General features: G+C 50.1%; 1 protein-coding gene across 2 annotated transcripts in view; it reads right to left on the bottom strand.

Annotated features, from left to right (window-relative positions):
• Positions 1-5,250, bottom strand: part of CLPX (caseinolytic mitochondrial matrix peptidase chaperone subunit X) — a 417,306-nt gene extending 412,056 nt beyond the window's left edge. The window contains exon 1 of one of the 2 annotated variants that reach the window (XM_069625088.1): positions 4,961-5,250. In XM_069625088.1, coding sequence (XP_069481189.1) covers positions 4,961-5,027 — 67 coding nt within the window. In that variant the 5' untranslated portion in view covers positions 5,028-5,250. The remainder of the gene's footprint in view (positions 1-4,960) is intronic. The other variant, XM_069625087.1, reaches the window with a different exon arrangement.
• Between the last annotated feature and the right edge of the window lie 10,594 nt (positions 5,251-15,844).

The following is a 15,844-nucleotide window of genomic DNA, read 5'->3' as shown; positions in this document are numbered from 1 at the left end:
TTGGGGAGGAGGGCACTCAGTTTTTCAACTGCAAAAAATTGCTGATGATTGTAGATGTATGACAAACTTTTCGGGATTTTTGTCTTTGTCATTAGCCCGCAGCCCTTTCTTTGGCCAACAAACATTCACCAGTAGATTTGCAAACAATTGTCTTCCCCCAAGTTGGTCAACACATGGGCTTCTCTATCCCCAAACACCTGCATCTCTTGCAAGTGGGCAGAGTCACAGCAGCGCACTTCCACTGAAGCACTGGCAGATTTCAATCTACACTAGTGTGTATTTTGCTGCATGCCCCCCCCCTCTTTTTTTTGTTTATTTTTTTAGAGGGGGGCAGGTTGGGACATCTAAAATTGCTTTTTGGGGTAGTGTGGGACGTGGTAGGGTGGAATGGGGAGCCTGTCCCCCATAAAAACATGGGGTGAAAAATGGCCAAAGCAAGCAGACGTCCCTGATGCAAGGTGTGACGCTATAAACAGCTTGTGTTTTTACCAATTTAACCTGTGCTGCACCTATGAGCCTTTTGTGTGGTCTTCTTTACAGCACTGTTATGAGTTGATCAACTACCCTCAGGATGCGAGCATCCTGTGCCTTCTACCAGCCCCATCTCACATCAATACTATCAAAGGCTCATGTGTTCCATGCACAAGCAGGTTTATCAGTCTTCATGCATTCATATGATATGTTATGTAATATAAAGTGATCTTGTATAGCCCACTTCTGCCATTTTGGAAGCCTTGTGCATTGATCCGTACGAAAATGGAGGGTGTTGCTAATATCATCCCTCTACATCACTTGTGCAGACTATCCTCAATGACTGGTCCGACCACGCTGCCATCCCATTATCAGTCACCCACTCGACTACAGCTCACAAAGGTCAGGCTAAACGCCCCCTCACTCAACGTCGCTCATTCAAAACCTTCCTAGTCAATGAGCTAGGAGCAAGTTTGCAGACTTCACCACCACAGGGAATTAATTATTGAGCAACTCTGCTATGAAACTGGTGGACACTCACGCCTCCCTAAAATCCAGCGGGGCTAAGACCAGACTATTATCCCCCCCACCCCAATGGTACACCCTGAGCTAGCCAACAACAAACATTCAATCAGAGCCCTAGAGAAACGGTGGCGCAAAAATCATAATTTGGGAGACCTAACCAACCTTAAATCTCTGCGTGATAACCAGAGAATTCTGAATACCAAGGCCAAACCTGCTTACTATTCCACCACCATTGCAGCAGTCTCCAACAAGAGCAAAGCCCTCTTTGAAGTAGTAAAGCATTGTACCAAACCCTCACTCAACCCCAAGGTGGCAGCAACTCAGGAAAAATGTGACAGAATCAACACATTTGTATTGGAATTTTTTTTTTTTAAAAAAGAAAATCCAAGAGACCATCGAATCAACCTCTCACAGCATTAGCATCCCCTACACCCCGGCGCACACACTGCCCCTCTGGACCGAATTCTCTCCTCTTTCCCATGATCTCCTAAACATGATTGCCTCCCTCAAACCTACTTCTTACTTGAACAATAGAATTCCAGCTTCCACCATTTAAACAACTTAGGGGCACGGTGCTCAATGCGCTCCTCAGCATCATCAATGCCTCCCTCGCAGAAGGACCATTCCTGCACACCATCAAGACTGGCCTCACATGACCTCTTTTGAAAAATCCAACCCTAGATCCAGACAACCTGGCCAACTACAGGCCAATTATGAACCGCTCATTTATCTGCAAAATATGGGAAAAAGTAGTAACAGAATCGAACTAACACACCTTGTAAATGACCATCAGTCAGGGTTACCCCCCAAAGTGTAGCATCGAGACAACCACCATGCAGGTGGTGGATGCTGCTCTCCAAATAATCGATAAGGGAACTCATGCCTCCTCGTCCTTCTGGACCTCCCAGCTACTTTCGACAGTCGACCAGTGCATCCTTCTCTCCCCCTGTGCTGACAGGACGAGATTTCCTGGCACTGTCCTCAATTGGTTTACTGCCGACCTTCCAGACAGACAACAGATTGTCCAGATGAACTTGCTGTGCTCTAACCAACTCCAGGACTCCTACAGAGTCCCCCCCATCCTCTCACCAATCCTTTTGCACCTTTACACGCAGCCTCTGAGCACTTCCACCAAGATCTCAATATAGCCATCCACAAATACATAGACAATACTCTGTTGTACATGAGAGTAAATAGGCTGCAGCACATTAGTCTGCGATTACCTAGCCATCACCCAGTCCTGGATGTCTATTGCCTACCTCAAACTAAACCCATCCAAGATTGAATTCGTCCTCATCGGTTCGACTGCTAAAAAACAACTTGTCCAACAATGGCTCAATGAAATGTGCCTAAAAGAATTTTGATCCACAACTCTCAGACTCAGCAAAATCCTTAGGCTTCACTACTAACAGCAAACTGTCCTTACCGATGGACATAGCCAAGAAGGCCCAAATAGCCTGGTGTAGAATCTCTACCCTTCGAAAAATCAAACCCTTAATCCCGCTGCAGGACTTCCGGGCTGTAGTGCAGGCATGTGTGGTCTTGCTCATCAATCGGGGAAATGCTCTCCTGACAGGGCTCCCAGCTGCTCACTTGGCTCCCCTAAAAGCAGTTCACCAAGCTGCAGAATGTCTTATTACAGGAGCATTGAAATTTGACCGAATTACCCCATCCTAAACAAACTACATTGTTTTCCACTCCAAGCCAGGATACTGTTCAATACTGCATGCATCATCTTCAAAGCAGTCATGAGTAGCACACCCTCGCGCCTGATGGCCAAGCACCTCGCGCCTGATGGCCAAGCACCTCGCGCCTGATGGCCAAGCACCTCGCGCCTGATGGCCAAGCACCTCGCGCCTGATGGCCAAGCACCTCGCGCCTGATGGCCAAGCACCTCGCGCAGCAAAATCGACCAACCAGCTTGAATCACTAGTCCACAAAGAGAGGACCCACAATCAATCATTTTCTTGTCATGCACGCACACTCTGGAACTCTATCACGGTGACAGCTCGAAATGCCCCTGCAATTCTCCAATTTAGCAAATCTATCAAAACATGGATCTTTCAAAAACAACTGACCAAGAACTAATTAATGAACGCACATAACGAATGGAGACAACTCACAGTACTGCGCTGTTAAAAGATACCAGCCCAAATGACATTCACCCAAACACTGTTCAGCACTCTGCTGCTCTCGAGCTAGGTCTGCACTTTAAACAAAATAAAAATAGAATATCCTGTGGTATTAACGTAGGCAAGTCTTGAGATTTGCATTTTATCCTAGAAGGGAACTCAAGGTCAAGAAACAGGTTAGCCGCTGCAACGGGCTTGAGGGGTGCAAGTGCTAGAGAAGGAAGGTGTGTCATTGCATTTATTTATCATTGCTGTCATGTGCTATGAGAAGTAGGCTACTGCTCATTAAGCAGTTCTACCGCCCACAGATTTAGCTAACAGATCACACTGTAATAACTCATAAATGGTTACTTTTTTTCTACAAGCTCTTTGTTTAATGGTCTGTGGGGGTCGGGGGGAGTTTAAAGTACCGAGCTGTAGAGGACGAAAGAAGTTAATACAGGAATGACATATTATCAGACATACCCTTTAGATAATTTTCAACCCTCCCCTACATGCTCTGCTCGTAGTTAATCTTGTTTTTTTAGGAATATACCATCCAGATTAACGCAGCATTTGTGTTTCAGTTATATGTATTAACAAGATATGCCTATTTTCCTCTCCGACAGGCAAAAATAACTTTGATGCCATAACATGTGGCAGTAGGTGTTATACGAAATGACTGACCATAACACATGAAACTATATTTGATGGTTGGCAGGTGAAATCGAGGGTGGTTGTCATTTTCTACCAAAAGCTGTTTTTCTTTTTCCCCCCGATCAGAAATTGGCCTGCGGAAACTACCTAGATAGGAAGTATCCCCACTGATCAAAATGTTATCAAATCAAAAGGTCATTTAATGTTATGCAATTCCCCTGACTCCACATTGATATTATTATGCAAATTACAATTGTTGATGCATGGAAAATCCTGGCTTTTGATCAAAACAAAGCTGTCACGTTAGGCTGAGCACCAGTACAGGCTGTCAAATGGCTTCCTCCAAGAACTGGCCAGGGTTGAGCACCAGCATACTTGCTAACCCTACAGATGTAGGCAGCAGACTATTGCTTTTGATGCAGGCCTACCGCCTACAGATTTCAGTGACAGATCCTACTGCTTTTTACAGTGGCAAGTAATGTATGTGATTCTAAGGCATGAGACCAGGACAAAGCGTGCACCACATTGGTCTGTCTGTACAGTGGGCTGGTAGGTGATTACTTAGATTGGGCTCAGACCAATCCACTGACCTGTCAGCTACGTGACTCTCTCCTGCACTCTTGCCAGTACAACCCTTAGGTGAACCAGCAGTGTAAGCAAGTGGCAGAGTTAACACCATCACAAAGCATCTGCCGACAATTTGGTGTCAGCATTATACATTTTTAACATCTTTCCATGCTGTTTGTTGTATGTTTTGTATTTTCCTGTGATGTCATTGTTATGGGAATTATTTCTCGAACTTGTGAAAAATCCTACATCCTTTTGGTCACAGAATGTTGGCAAGTATGCACCAGTACAAGCTGTCAAACGTCTTCTTCCAAGAACTGGCCAATACACCTAGTGTGCTATATACAGGGCTGAATCTAGAGCACCTGAGCTCGTAAGAGCAGTGCTGGTCCCTGGGAAACAGGCAACAGCCCGGAAGTGAGGGTGCAGAAGGGAAAAGTAAACAAAGCCAATGGGTGGGGGGAGGGCATGTAAACATAAGTGGCAGAATAGCCTCTGCCAGTCACACATGCCACCTCTGACCCAGGGGCAGCACTGGTATTATATATTTAAGCTGGGGGGTGATCATTAGCACCCCTCCTCGGAGCTACTATGGAGCTCAATACCTCGCCTCGGAGCCCAGCTCTCACCTCTCTGCGACGGCGCCAGCGAAGAGCGCAGGAGTCGGGCGGCGCTGGAGCCGCAGCCTGAGGCCATCGCCCGCTGCTGTCAGCCCCGTGCGGTGGCGGGCGCTCAACCCCCGAGCCCCCAAGACTCTCCTCCGGCCCGAAGCGACGCGCAGTTCCTCTCCAGCCCCCAGAGAGCGACAGCGACCTGTCAGCTGTGTGGCGTCAGGCGCGACGTCACTGCGGCGTCACCACGCAACGGGAAGCCGTGCGCCGAGGACACGGTCAAGCGCCATAGGCACTGAAGACAGACTGCTGAGCTGTCCCCTGTCAAACTAAGCCACTGCATGGTTCACTCCGGCGTCACCAGGCAACGGGGAGCCGTGCGCCGAGGCCACTGTCAAGCACCATGAACACTGAAGACAGACTACTGAGCTGCCCCCCCCCCGTCAAACTAAGCCACTGCATGGTTGACTACATATGTATTATCTTATTATATTCGCATTGGACTACGGTTTCAATGACTGTGAATAATTATAAGCGAAGTACGTTTGTCATCCGAACGCATTAATGTTTGTTTTGAAGGTTGTAGAAAGCAGCTTTCGATCCGTATTACTATTCCAAGATGGCCGCTGCCTTAACAATTCGGAGAGTTGAACTTTAGTAATGTGTTCCTTCTTTAGTCCCCATGGTGGCACAAGCAGCCCTGTTAGTGTGGATGTAAACATGTTAAGCATAGCTCTCAACTCTCACGCTTTTGGCGGGTGTCACCCGCCTTGTAAACAGCTGACTCACCCGCCAAGCCTCTAGCACGCCCATTCATTTCAATGGGCGTCTCACCTGCCAAAACTAAAATCGGGTGTTTTCACCCGCCTTTGCGACCCAAATGGCTGAGAGCTATGATGTTAAATGTGAAAGGTATCTGTACTGTGCACTGTCACTTGCTGACAGGCGCGCTGGCGGATCTGCAAACGAGAAGGCAGGATGGGTTAGTAGGGAGAAGAGGGAGTAGGATAGTGAGAGGAGTGGTGTTCTGTTGGCAGCTTAATCTCGGTATACACCCTGTGCTGATCTTTGGTGTGAGTATCAGAGCGAGGTCCGTCCTTGTGTGCTGTTGGTGCGGCTTGTGTGTTGTTGCGGTGTAGTGAAGTGCATGCGGCTTGCGGTGCGAGGTGGTTGTGTGCATACATGCCAAAATTCAGAGCCACCTGGGAGGGAGATTTCCACAGGGAAATCGGGAGACCTGCATTGGGGCGACAGTAATTTTAGGCGGGAGAATGTGAAAAATAACTAAATTTTCACCGAAAAATCGGGAGTCTCCCGCTTAAATCGGGAGGGTTGGCATGCATGTGTGTGAGTTTGTTTAATGAGTTATCTATGCAGAAAGTTTGACCTGTTTGGTTAGCGGGTATTGGAAACATTGTATTGCAAGTGTCACAAGAGCGACGAAAGGTTCTATGAAAGATTGCCGAATATTTTTTTGCTGGCCTACAGTTTGGCTGAATTTTTTTTACCGACTTTTCCACTTTTTTTAACGCAACATGGATGGGGAAAACCTGCACCCACCACCTTATTAACCCCTGCCACGGCTATACCTCCCAACTCACATGCTTTTGATGGGTGTTAGTTACTCGCCTTGGAATCAGTTCCCTCGCCAGCCAATGATCCTTACACATCCATTCAATTCATGGGGCTCTCATCACCCAAAACGAAATTGTCTGTTTTCACATGACCAGGGGACCAAAGATGTTGAGATTTATGCTTTCTAATATATACCTCACCCAAACCTACAATCTGCATTTTGCAGCAAAAAAAGTACAAAAAATAATCACAGGCATGCCCATAGCTCCCAACCTTTTGCGTTACCAAGGCGGGTGAAAACACCCGATTTTCTTTTTGGCGGGTGGGAGCCCATAGATGTGAATGGCCGAATAAGGGACTTGTGAAGAATTATGGGGAGGTTCTGAAATAGGTAGAGAGGCCTGGGTAACACCACCATTTTGATCACTGCTACTCGTCCAATCAATGTAAGGGGAAGACCCGTCCATTTACACAACTGTTCCCGCAGGCTTTCCACTGCTCTGCCATAGTTTTCCCTAAAGAGCACTTCTGGATTCCATGATATCTCCACATCCAGGTATCTAGGGGAGTTGGGCTCCCAAAGGAACCCATAATCATCTTCAAATAGCACCACTCCAGCTGTGAGGGGAAACATTACCGACTTGTCATAGTTGATTTTTAAACCGGACATGTCGCCAAACTGTATAATCTGGCTCAACACCAGGTTAAGGTCGTCACATGGGTCTTTAAAAAAAAGCGCAATGTCATCCACATACTGTGAAAGGATGACCTTGTGATTATGCAACTGAATGCCTCTCTGTAAATGTTGTTCCCTCAGTGCCGCTGCCAAGGGTTCAATGGCAAGGGCAAACGACAAGCTCTTTACAGGTTATCGCTGATATGCTTGGTTCACTACCATGCCAGGTATTTAATTGGCTACCCTTATTTAAGACAGACTCTGTGTTTTTAATTGGGTCCCAGACCCTGGTTCTTGGGCCTCCTGTTCCATTTTGTTTGCCTCTAACAACCCTGGCACCTCTGGGTTTGTTGCTGGGTCTTCTCTGTCTGTTTGGAGTGCTCCTGCTGCTCTGTTGGGTTTCCTGTGTTCTCTCTCTCTCTCTCTCTCTCTCTCTCTCTCTCCCTCCTGCAACTCCACAGCCATGAGGGCTGTGAGGGGTCAGAAATGCGAGACAGACAAGTAGATGCAGTTTTCTCACAAGTAGCAATTTTATTAAACAATAAGGGTGAGACAAACACCTACCTTTATCTAGCATAACAAGGATTTGCCTACCTGTCAAACTAAGGCTAAAGGAAAATAACCTAATGTCCAAAGATCTCTGCCCCACACACTGTAAAATCTGGTTTACCGTGATGGCAGCCGTACCGGATCCGCCACCGCGTGGTTCCGGAAACAAGGTAGGATTATGGCTTGTCAGCCGCACGCATCCCTTATCCACGGAATCAGTGACACTGTCATCCAATGGTGGTGGTGCATCCGCCTCTGCCGTGTGCATGCCGGACCTAGCGACACCGCAGACACAGAGCCGGAAACACCGGAACCGCAAGTAACATGATCGCCGGAACCAGAAAGAGCCCGGCGACCATTACAAAAATCACAATCCACTGCAATTTCCCTGTACCAGAAGCAATCCAGCCTTAGTGAGTGCCACAACACATACAGGGACATAACATATAGGATTCCCCAAACCCGCCAGCGTAAGCCAGCCTTCAGTGAGGCAGAGCTCACCATGCTGGTGGAGCACATAGTGGACAATGTTCGGGAGCTTTTCTCCGCAGACCAGCACCGAAGCACGCAGCTACGGCGCAAGGCAATATGGGCAGAAGCAGCCCGGAAAGTGACAGCTGTGGGTGTGACAGCACGGAGCGTAAAAGAATGCCACAAGCAGTGGGATGACCACCGGCTAAGGGTGCAGAAACTTTTGGCTGCACACTCTCGCAAATGCACAGCCACAGGTGGCGGACCACCCTCATCACTGAAGCTGCTTCCATGGGAGGATAAGTGAAGGAGTGTGCTGCATCTGGAGGGCATCGAGGGAGTCGGTGTTGCAGAGGCAGGAGCTGGACACCTGTCGAGGCTGGTGAGTACAGAAACTGCACAAATATAAGGCTCACACAAGCATATCCTGCCCCCCTCTACCATCAATCCACATAAATGCCCATAGCATTGTGCACACCACCCGACAACAACCAGCACTCCCATGCCCGCTCACTGAATACAGTGCAAAACAAGTCACATGCCCTGCCCCCAAGTATGACCCATACACACCACATAACTGCTTGTGAACTGACCCCATAGTTCCGGTAAGTAAACCGCCACAAATGTGACAGGTCCAGCAAACACATGAGGATGGCCCTTACAGTGCCTGCTAGGGCTGCAGTGACCAACAGGCCTGTCTGTGGCGGGTGCTGTGGTCCTGGCATGCTGAGTTGCCATGGAATCACTGCCACCGTCAACAATGTTTCCACTGCACATGCCTACCCACCCACATGGGAAAGTATGGGACGCAATGCAAATGTGATTCAAGAACATGCTGCCGCCTGACTTCCTGGGCCCTGGACTTTGTTTATTCTAGTTGCACTACTAAGTCAGCATATGTACATTGGCAATGGCTCCAGAAGCAAGCTGCCGGTAGCAATGGCATGGTTAATACAGGACCCATAATGAGGCACAGTGTCACCTGCACACTGCAGCGCACACACCCATGGAGGGACACCCATACACAAATGCATGTACAGCATGGCTACGGCATAGGTCACGCACCCAGTCACCCTTCCCCTTACCCGCACATGCAAACACAGATGAACAACTCTTTAGCAGGCTCAACTGACAATAGAAGAAAACATAACCCTGAAGTCGACAATGTGCATCCTGATCACGAGTATTGCATGTGTGTCTGCCGTGCTGCCACTGCCAGCACATCATAACACTGGTACGCCCTCACCTGCACAGACACATGGGCACACACTGACTGTGGAGTGCATGTTCCTCATATGACCCTGGCAGCCCTACCATGAAAACTCCACACACATCCTGGCCATGCAACCAGGTCTCACATCGACTCCAGCACACACTCCCACCCAACAATCTATGCAACACATCCCAAATATCTGCAAACGGGCAGACACGCATGGCACTACCCACAGCCCAATGTGGGTGTACATATGAGCATACCCATCACAGCTGTGTCACATGTGCCGTCTACACAGTGCCTGCAGCTGAGTCAACGCAACCCATGCATGATTTAGACATACCATGCAGCATTGCCTGCCCCCACATTGTTATATAGCACGATGACCATGTTTCATGTGATTGTACAATACTCATCCAGTCAGTTCCCTAGCAGCATGCCTTTCCTTCACCCTCAGGAACATCATCTGGCACGGACGGCAGTCAAGCACAAACATAAAGGGACAGTGGACGTGCAAGGCCCACAGCACAACGTCCCTCAAACTATGGTGCAAGCACCTCGGCCATCAGGGAAGTGACAACTGCAATGGTGCACCATGCAGAGCCGGCAGACACCCCTGCTGCCCCCGTGACACAGGCAGCCCTTCTGCCTGGCCCACCTGCTGCCCCTGTGACACAAGCAGCCCCTCTGCCTGTCCCACCTGCTGCCCAAGTGACATGCACAGCCACATGTGCATTCCCACTGGGACTTGCAGCACCATCACCCCACCAGGCTGAGTCTTATGGCACAGACAGCAGTGCTGGGGATGGGGCTGTTTAGGCAGGCGTAAACAGCGTAGAGGACACTGAGCACACCCCAGATGTTCTGGGCACATACAGCCCCATAAACCCCAGAAGTCCTGTGCGCTCGCGCGACCCATCACTCCAGGAGTTCAATGCGCATCTCCTATGGATGGAGGAGCGCAAGGACACACTGACCACACTGGTGCAGCAGCACTTAGAGGAGTCACGCCTTCAGAGGGTGAGCAATCAGGCTATTGGGTGCCGGGTTGCCCGTGCCATTGGGCTTTCGGCCTGTGCCACTGTCCTCATTTCTCGGAGGGTCCGTGAGGGCAATAGTGTTCAATCTAACATTGCCAAGACAATGGTACTGACCCTACAGGCTATCATGTAACACCTACCGCTTCAAAACACGCCAGTGCCCTCCATCAGCACCACGCCTGCAAGCTTCCAGGCAGACAGCCCAAGGAGAAGATCAATGCACCTGTCTGGCTCATCTCAGAGGGACAAACATGCCACCAAGCGTGGCAGAAAGTAGTGCCGAATCATTGACACTTGCTCCACATGTTGATATTTTGGGCCTGGGAGGTGGGAGGGTATGTTTGGGAGGGGGAGGAGGGGCCCATAGTTGGGATAGATAGTTGGGGCCTGGGAGGGTACGTTTGGGATGGAGAGCAGGGTCCATAGTTGGGACTGGGAGGGTACTTTTTGGAGGGGGATCCATGTTTGGGATAGATAGTTGGGGCCTGGGAGGTGGGAGGGTACGTTTGGGAGGGGGGTCCATGGTTGGGATAGATAGTTGGGGCCTGGGAGGTGAGAGGGTACGTTTGGGAGGGGGAGGGAGGTGCATAGTTTGGATAGATAGTTGGGGCCTGGGAGGTGGGAGGGTATATTTGGGAGGGTATTGTTGTTGCACCTGTTTTCATTTGTCTTTATCATAATACACTGGGTTGGGCATCTGAATCACAAGTGGACATTGTTCGGTGTGAGTTTTAATTACTTAATCGAAGGGTTACAAATTACGTGTCAGAAATTGTGCTCCATGTGCCTGTGAGGATTGCTAAAAAAGAAATTGTGAATCAGTGCATGTTGACCATCCATGGTATCCCGCCGGGTTCACACTCCCATCCCATCATCGTCGTCATCCCTATCCTCCTCATCTGCTGGGTCCTTGTCCGGGGGCAGTGCAATGTTACGTCAAATACACATATTGTGCAGCATGGCACATGCCAGGACAATTTTTCCAACCTTGATGGGGCTATGTATTAGTGCCCTGCCGGATCGGCTGAAGCAGCAGAACCTGGCCTTGAGCAGTCCAAAACTCAGTTCTATGATGCCCTGTGTACGGATGTGTGCCCGGTTGTAGGCCTCCTCATGCTTGTTCCGTGATTGTCTAACTGGTGTCATCAGCCATGGCGTGAGAGGGTATCCAGCATCACCTGCATGGGAGTGACAGAAAGGTGATTTGATGTTTGTGGTGGAAATTTCTTGTCAGTGATTATAGCATGTCCACATTTCCAGGATTTTGTTAGCATACAAAATAGTACATGCCACAGATGACCCAATGGATTTTTACAAATTTGCATGTGACAACTTTTCTATATTCCAATGTTTGGTCACTCATTCCTACTGAGACTGTTTGGCCTGCTCATTGTCTGCAGTCATGATATGGCCTTCAGTGCTACTACAAGTCTTATTCCTTTCAATCTAAACAAGGGTGTGTGTCTGCCTACTAGGAGCCTCATGTCTTATATGGTGCTAACAATCTGCGTTCTGCACCCGCAGCGCACGAGGCAAGACGCTGCTGTGTGCAACAGGACCAAAAGGCATTGTCTACATGGGAGCATCTGCTACTTTCTCGCCGGTGACAATACTCCCATGTGCATGTCACCATTGCATAGTGTGCCACTCCATGGTTAGGGGGACTTTCAATTCACTGAAACATGGATTCCTGTGACATGGAAAACTGATATGGACCTCATGCAGCGGTAAGCCAGGTGCACTCTGGTGAGTGCCTATTTACCCCCCACTAGACAGATGTCAATCATTGGTCATTTATTTACCCCCCACTACACAGAGGTCAAGCATTGGTCATTCCACTCAACCAACACCAAGGTGCACTCTGGTGAGTGCCTATTTCCCCCCTTCACTCCCACTACACAGAGGTCAAACATTGGTCATTCTACTCACCCAACAGCAAGGTGCATTCTGGTGAGTACCTATTAACCCCCCCACTACACAGAGGTCATGCATTGGTCATTATACTCACCCAACAGCAAGGTGCACTCTGGTGAGTACCTATTTACCCCCCCACTACACAGAGGTCATGCATTGGTCATTCTACTCACCCAACAGCAATGTGCACTCTGGTGAGTGCCTATTTATTCCCCGTCCCCACTACACAGAGGTCAAGAATTGGTCATTCTACTCACCCAACAGCCAGGTGCTCTCTCTGATGTGACGTACCATGTACCCTGGCAAAGTGGAGTTCCACAAGACCACTGAGTCGTGTGTGGATCCTGGAAAATGTGCACAGCAATGGTGAAGAGGTGTTTAGCATCACAGACCATCTGCACGCTGAAGGAGTGGAATCGTTTGCGATTTCAATACACTGCCTCAATGGCATGTCTGCCAACCAACTCTACATGGGTGCAATCTAACGCACCATTGCAATTGGGCATGACTGCAAGGGCATGGAAGGCCACTATGGTGGCATTAACCTGGGCAGGGTGTCACATCTCCCGTTGCTCGCCCTACCAGGAATCACACGATCACACGCCCCGCACCACACCTACCCGCAAGAGCAGTCCCTGCACACAGAGGGAACCAGCAGTTCGCCCGGCGTGGGAGGACACCAGCCTGTAGCACCGGCGTCTACCGTCCTTCGTTTCGCTGGCAGTTGCCATGGAAGCGCACTCACGGCTGGCCACGCCCACGGAGACTCCCACAGCAACCCCGAACATCCGGCGTCTCGTGACCAGGTTATCACGTCACATCTCGCACGTCAGTGGGACACATCACGTGACTGCCTAACGAGTTTAAAAGCATCCTGACAACACGGGTGCAGCGCTTCACAGCTGATCTCTTGAGGATTGTTTAGCGCTTCTGGTTTACCTTTTGATCCCAGACTTTTGCGACCTCAGACTGTTCAACGGACTTGTCTTGCCTGCTCCTTGGATTTCTGCCTCTTGGATCCCCGCCTTGTTTCCCCGGCTCCTCGACCTTGGAACGCCCTCTCGGACTGCCTTTTGATTAACCCCTTTTAACCTTGTATCTTGGAATTTGTTTACGACTTCCTTGGCTTGCTGTTCCATCACATCAGACCCAGGTGTGACTCACCCACGAACCGTGCAGAACGTCTCTTCTACCACCATCAGCAGACTGTTGCCCACGCCACGCTTAGGGTCCTACCTACAGCACACTTGGGTAAGCCTTGTTACTACTGATTGTTACCTGTACCATTCGCACTGCTCCTATTTAACCCTCACCCATTGCCTTACAGTGGTCAGGGGGTCATTCCAGCGTTCCTGCTACCTGATTGACGGCTCAACACACCTGTGGCCTCAAAGATTGCACAGGCAGTGTATCATTTCTGTCTGTGCAGTACTTGGGGACGGAGGTACAATAATCTGCACGACCATCAAGATCAGAACAGACTGTGAAGCCTTCCTGGTCGTCCAGATTATGGATACCTCCCCCGGGGACCCTGTGGCTACTCTAATGCAAGCGGTTGCGGCCCTTAGGACCGACATGGCCGCAGCCACAACGGCCATCCGCCATAGACTCGACGCCCTGCAGAGTACACGTGCCCCTTTACCCGCAGATGCCGAGTTCGGCGAGCCCAACCCCCCAGCTCCGCCTCCACCTCCGCCCACAGCACCCACAGTCCCCACTCCAGTGGTCCTTCCAACCTCCTTTCCTCTTGCTGCCCCCGAGCGCTATCAGGGGGATCCCAGGAAGTATCGCACCTTCCTCAACCAGTGCAAACTTCACTTCTTGTGTAGACCCCAGCTCTTTCCCGACTCCGTTACCAAGGCAGCTTTCCTTCTTTCTCACCTATCGGGTGTAGCGGCCATTTGGGCGAACCCATTATTAGAGAGCGATCACACTGCCCTGTACAATTTAGACCTACTAGTGACAGAGATGGCAAAGGTTTTTGACACCAGGTACAAGGCGCAATCTCGAGACTTGGAACTGCTTGATCTTACACAGGGAAAGCAAACACTGATTGATTACATCACCCATTTCAACCAACTGGCTGCAGAGACCTCGTGGCCTGAAGAAAAGAAAGCCATAGTGTTCTACCGCGGTCTCTGTAGCCATATGAAAGACGCTCTTTCTGTGGTTCCAGCTCTTCCCTCGGTCTTCTCTGAACTAGTGGACCTGGCCCTACAGGTGGACGCTCGCAGGTCCGAGCGTAGGGCGGAGACGGCTTTCTCCAACCAGGCACTCCCAGTCCCGCCCGTCTCTGCTCCGGAACCCATGCAAATCGGCGGGATCCAGTGTCCCATCACCCAGGCCGAGGGGGAGCGTTGGAGAACCGATAACGCCTGTTTTTACTGTGGTACACTAGGGCACTACGTTAAGGAATGTCCCCGCTGCCCGAAGAATAAAGCATCAGGTTTTCAGAAGGCTCGCCCCTAAGAATGGGGGTACGGGCGAGTCCTTCTCTGACCCCCACTGAACCCGTATTTGGTCCCATCAGACTGATTGCGGTCCAGGCCCAGTTGAAACCAACCACAGATCTAGTACAATCAGTACAGATCGTGATCGACTCCGGGGCCACTGGCTGCTTCATTGATATCTCACTGGCTCACGGCCTCAACCTACCCTTGATCAAGAAGAAGTATCCGGAGCTGGTACAAGCAGTCGATGGCACCTCACTTGCCTCTGGTCCCATTGAGTATCAAACCGCTCCCATGGTAGTGGTGATTCAGGGCACGCACCAAGAGACGCTAACGTTCGATCTCATCACCACTCCGCAGTTTAGTAACATTCTGGGCATCCCGTGGCTGAAACAGCACAACCTCTTGATTAACTGGGGCACTAGGCAGGTCACATTTGAATCCGAGGTCTGCCAGCACTTCTGTTTGATTGAGTCCACTACGGTTACATCCCCGGCCACTGTCCTTGGGGCCATGGCCTCCGCCAGCCTTGATGAGACAGACCCATCTGCGAACGTCCCACACACTGTGGGGGCCGTTATAGCAGGGATCCCCGCTGTCTATCATGGATTCCTAGAGGTGTTTGACAAAGTCACGGCAGAGGGCCTACCACCACATCGACCCTATGATTGCCCCATTGATTTGGTTCCTGAGGCCACAATACCGAAGGGCAGGATATACTCCTTATCTCCATCGGAGGAGCTGGTACTCAAGGAATACATCCAACAGGCCCTACGCTTTGGTCACATACGACCCTCTTGCTCCCCGGCTGCCAGTCCAATCTTCTTCGTGCCTAAGAAGGAGGGTGACTTACGTCCCTGTATTGATTACAGATGGTTGAACGCTGTTACCGTTAAGAATCGGTATCCCTTACGCCTCATCTCCACGCTTCTAGACAGGTTAACGAGGGCATCCATCTTCACTAAGTTGGACCTTCAGGGGGCATACAACCTGGTTCGTATGCGAGGCGGAGAC

This window comes from Ambystoma mexicanum, chromosome 11, assembly GCF_040938575.1.
Source record: "Ambystoma mexicanum isolate Mex_15411 chromosome 11, UKY_AmexF1_1, whole genome shotgun sequence".
Classification (NCBI taxonomy): Eukaryota; Metazoa; Chordata; class Amphibia; order Caudata; family Ambystomatidae; genus Ambystoma; species Ambystoma mexicanum.
The sequence above is the reverse complement of the archived record's forward strand: the minus strand, read 5'-3'. Positions and strand labels throughout refer to the sequence as shown.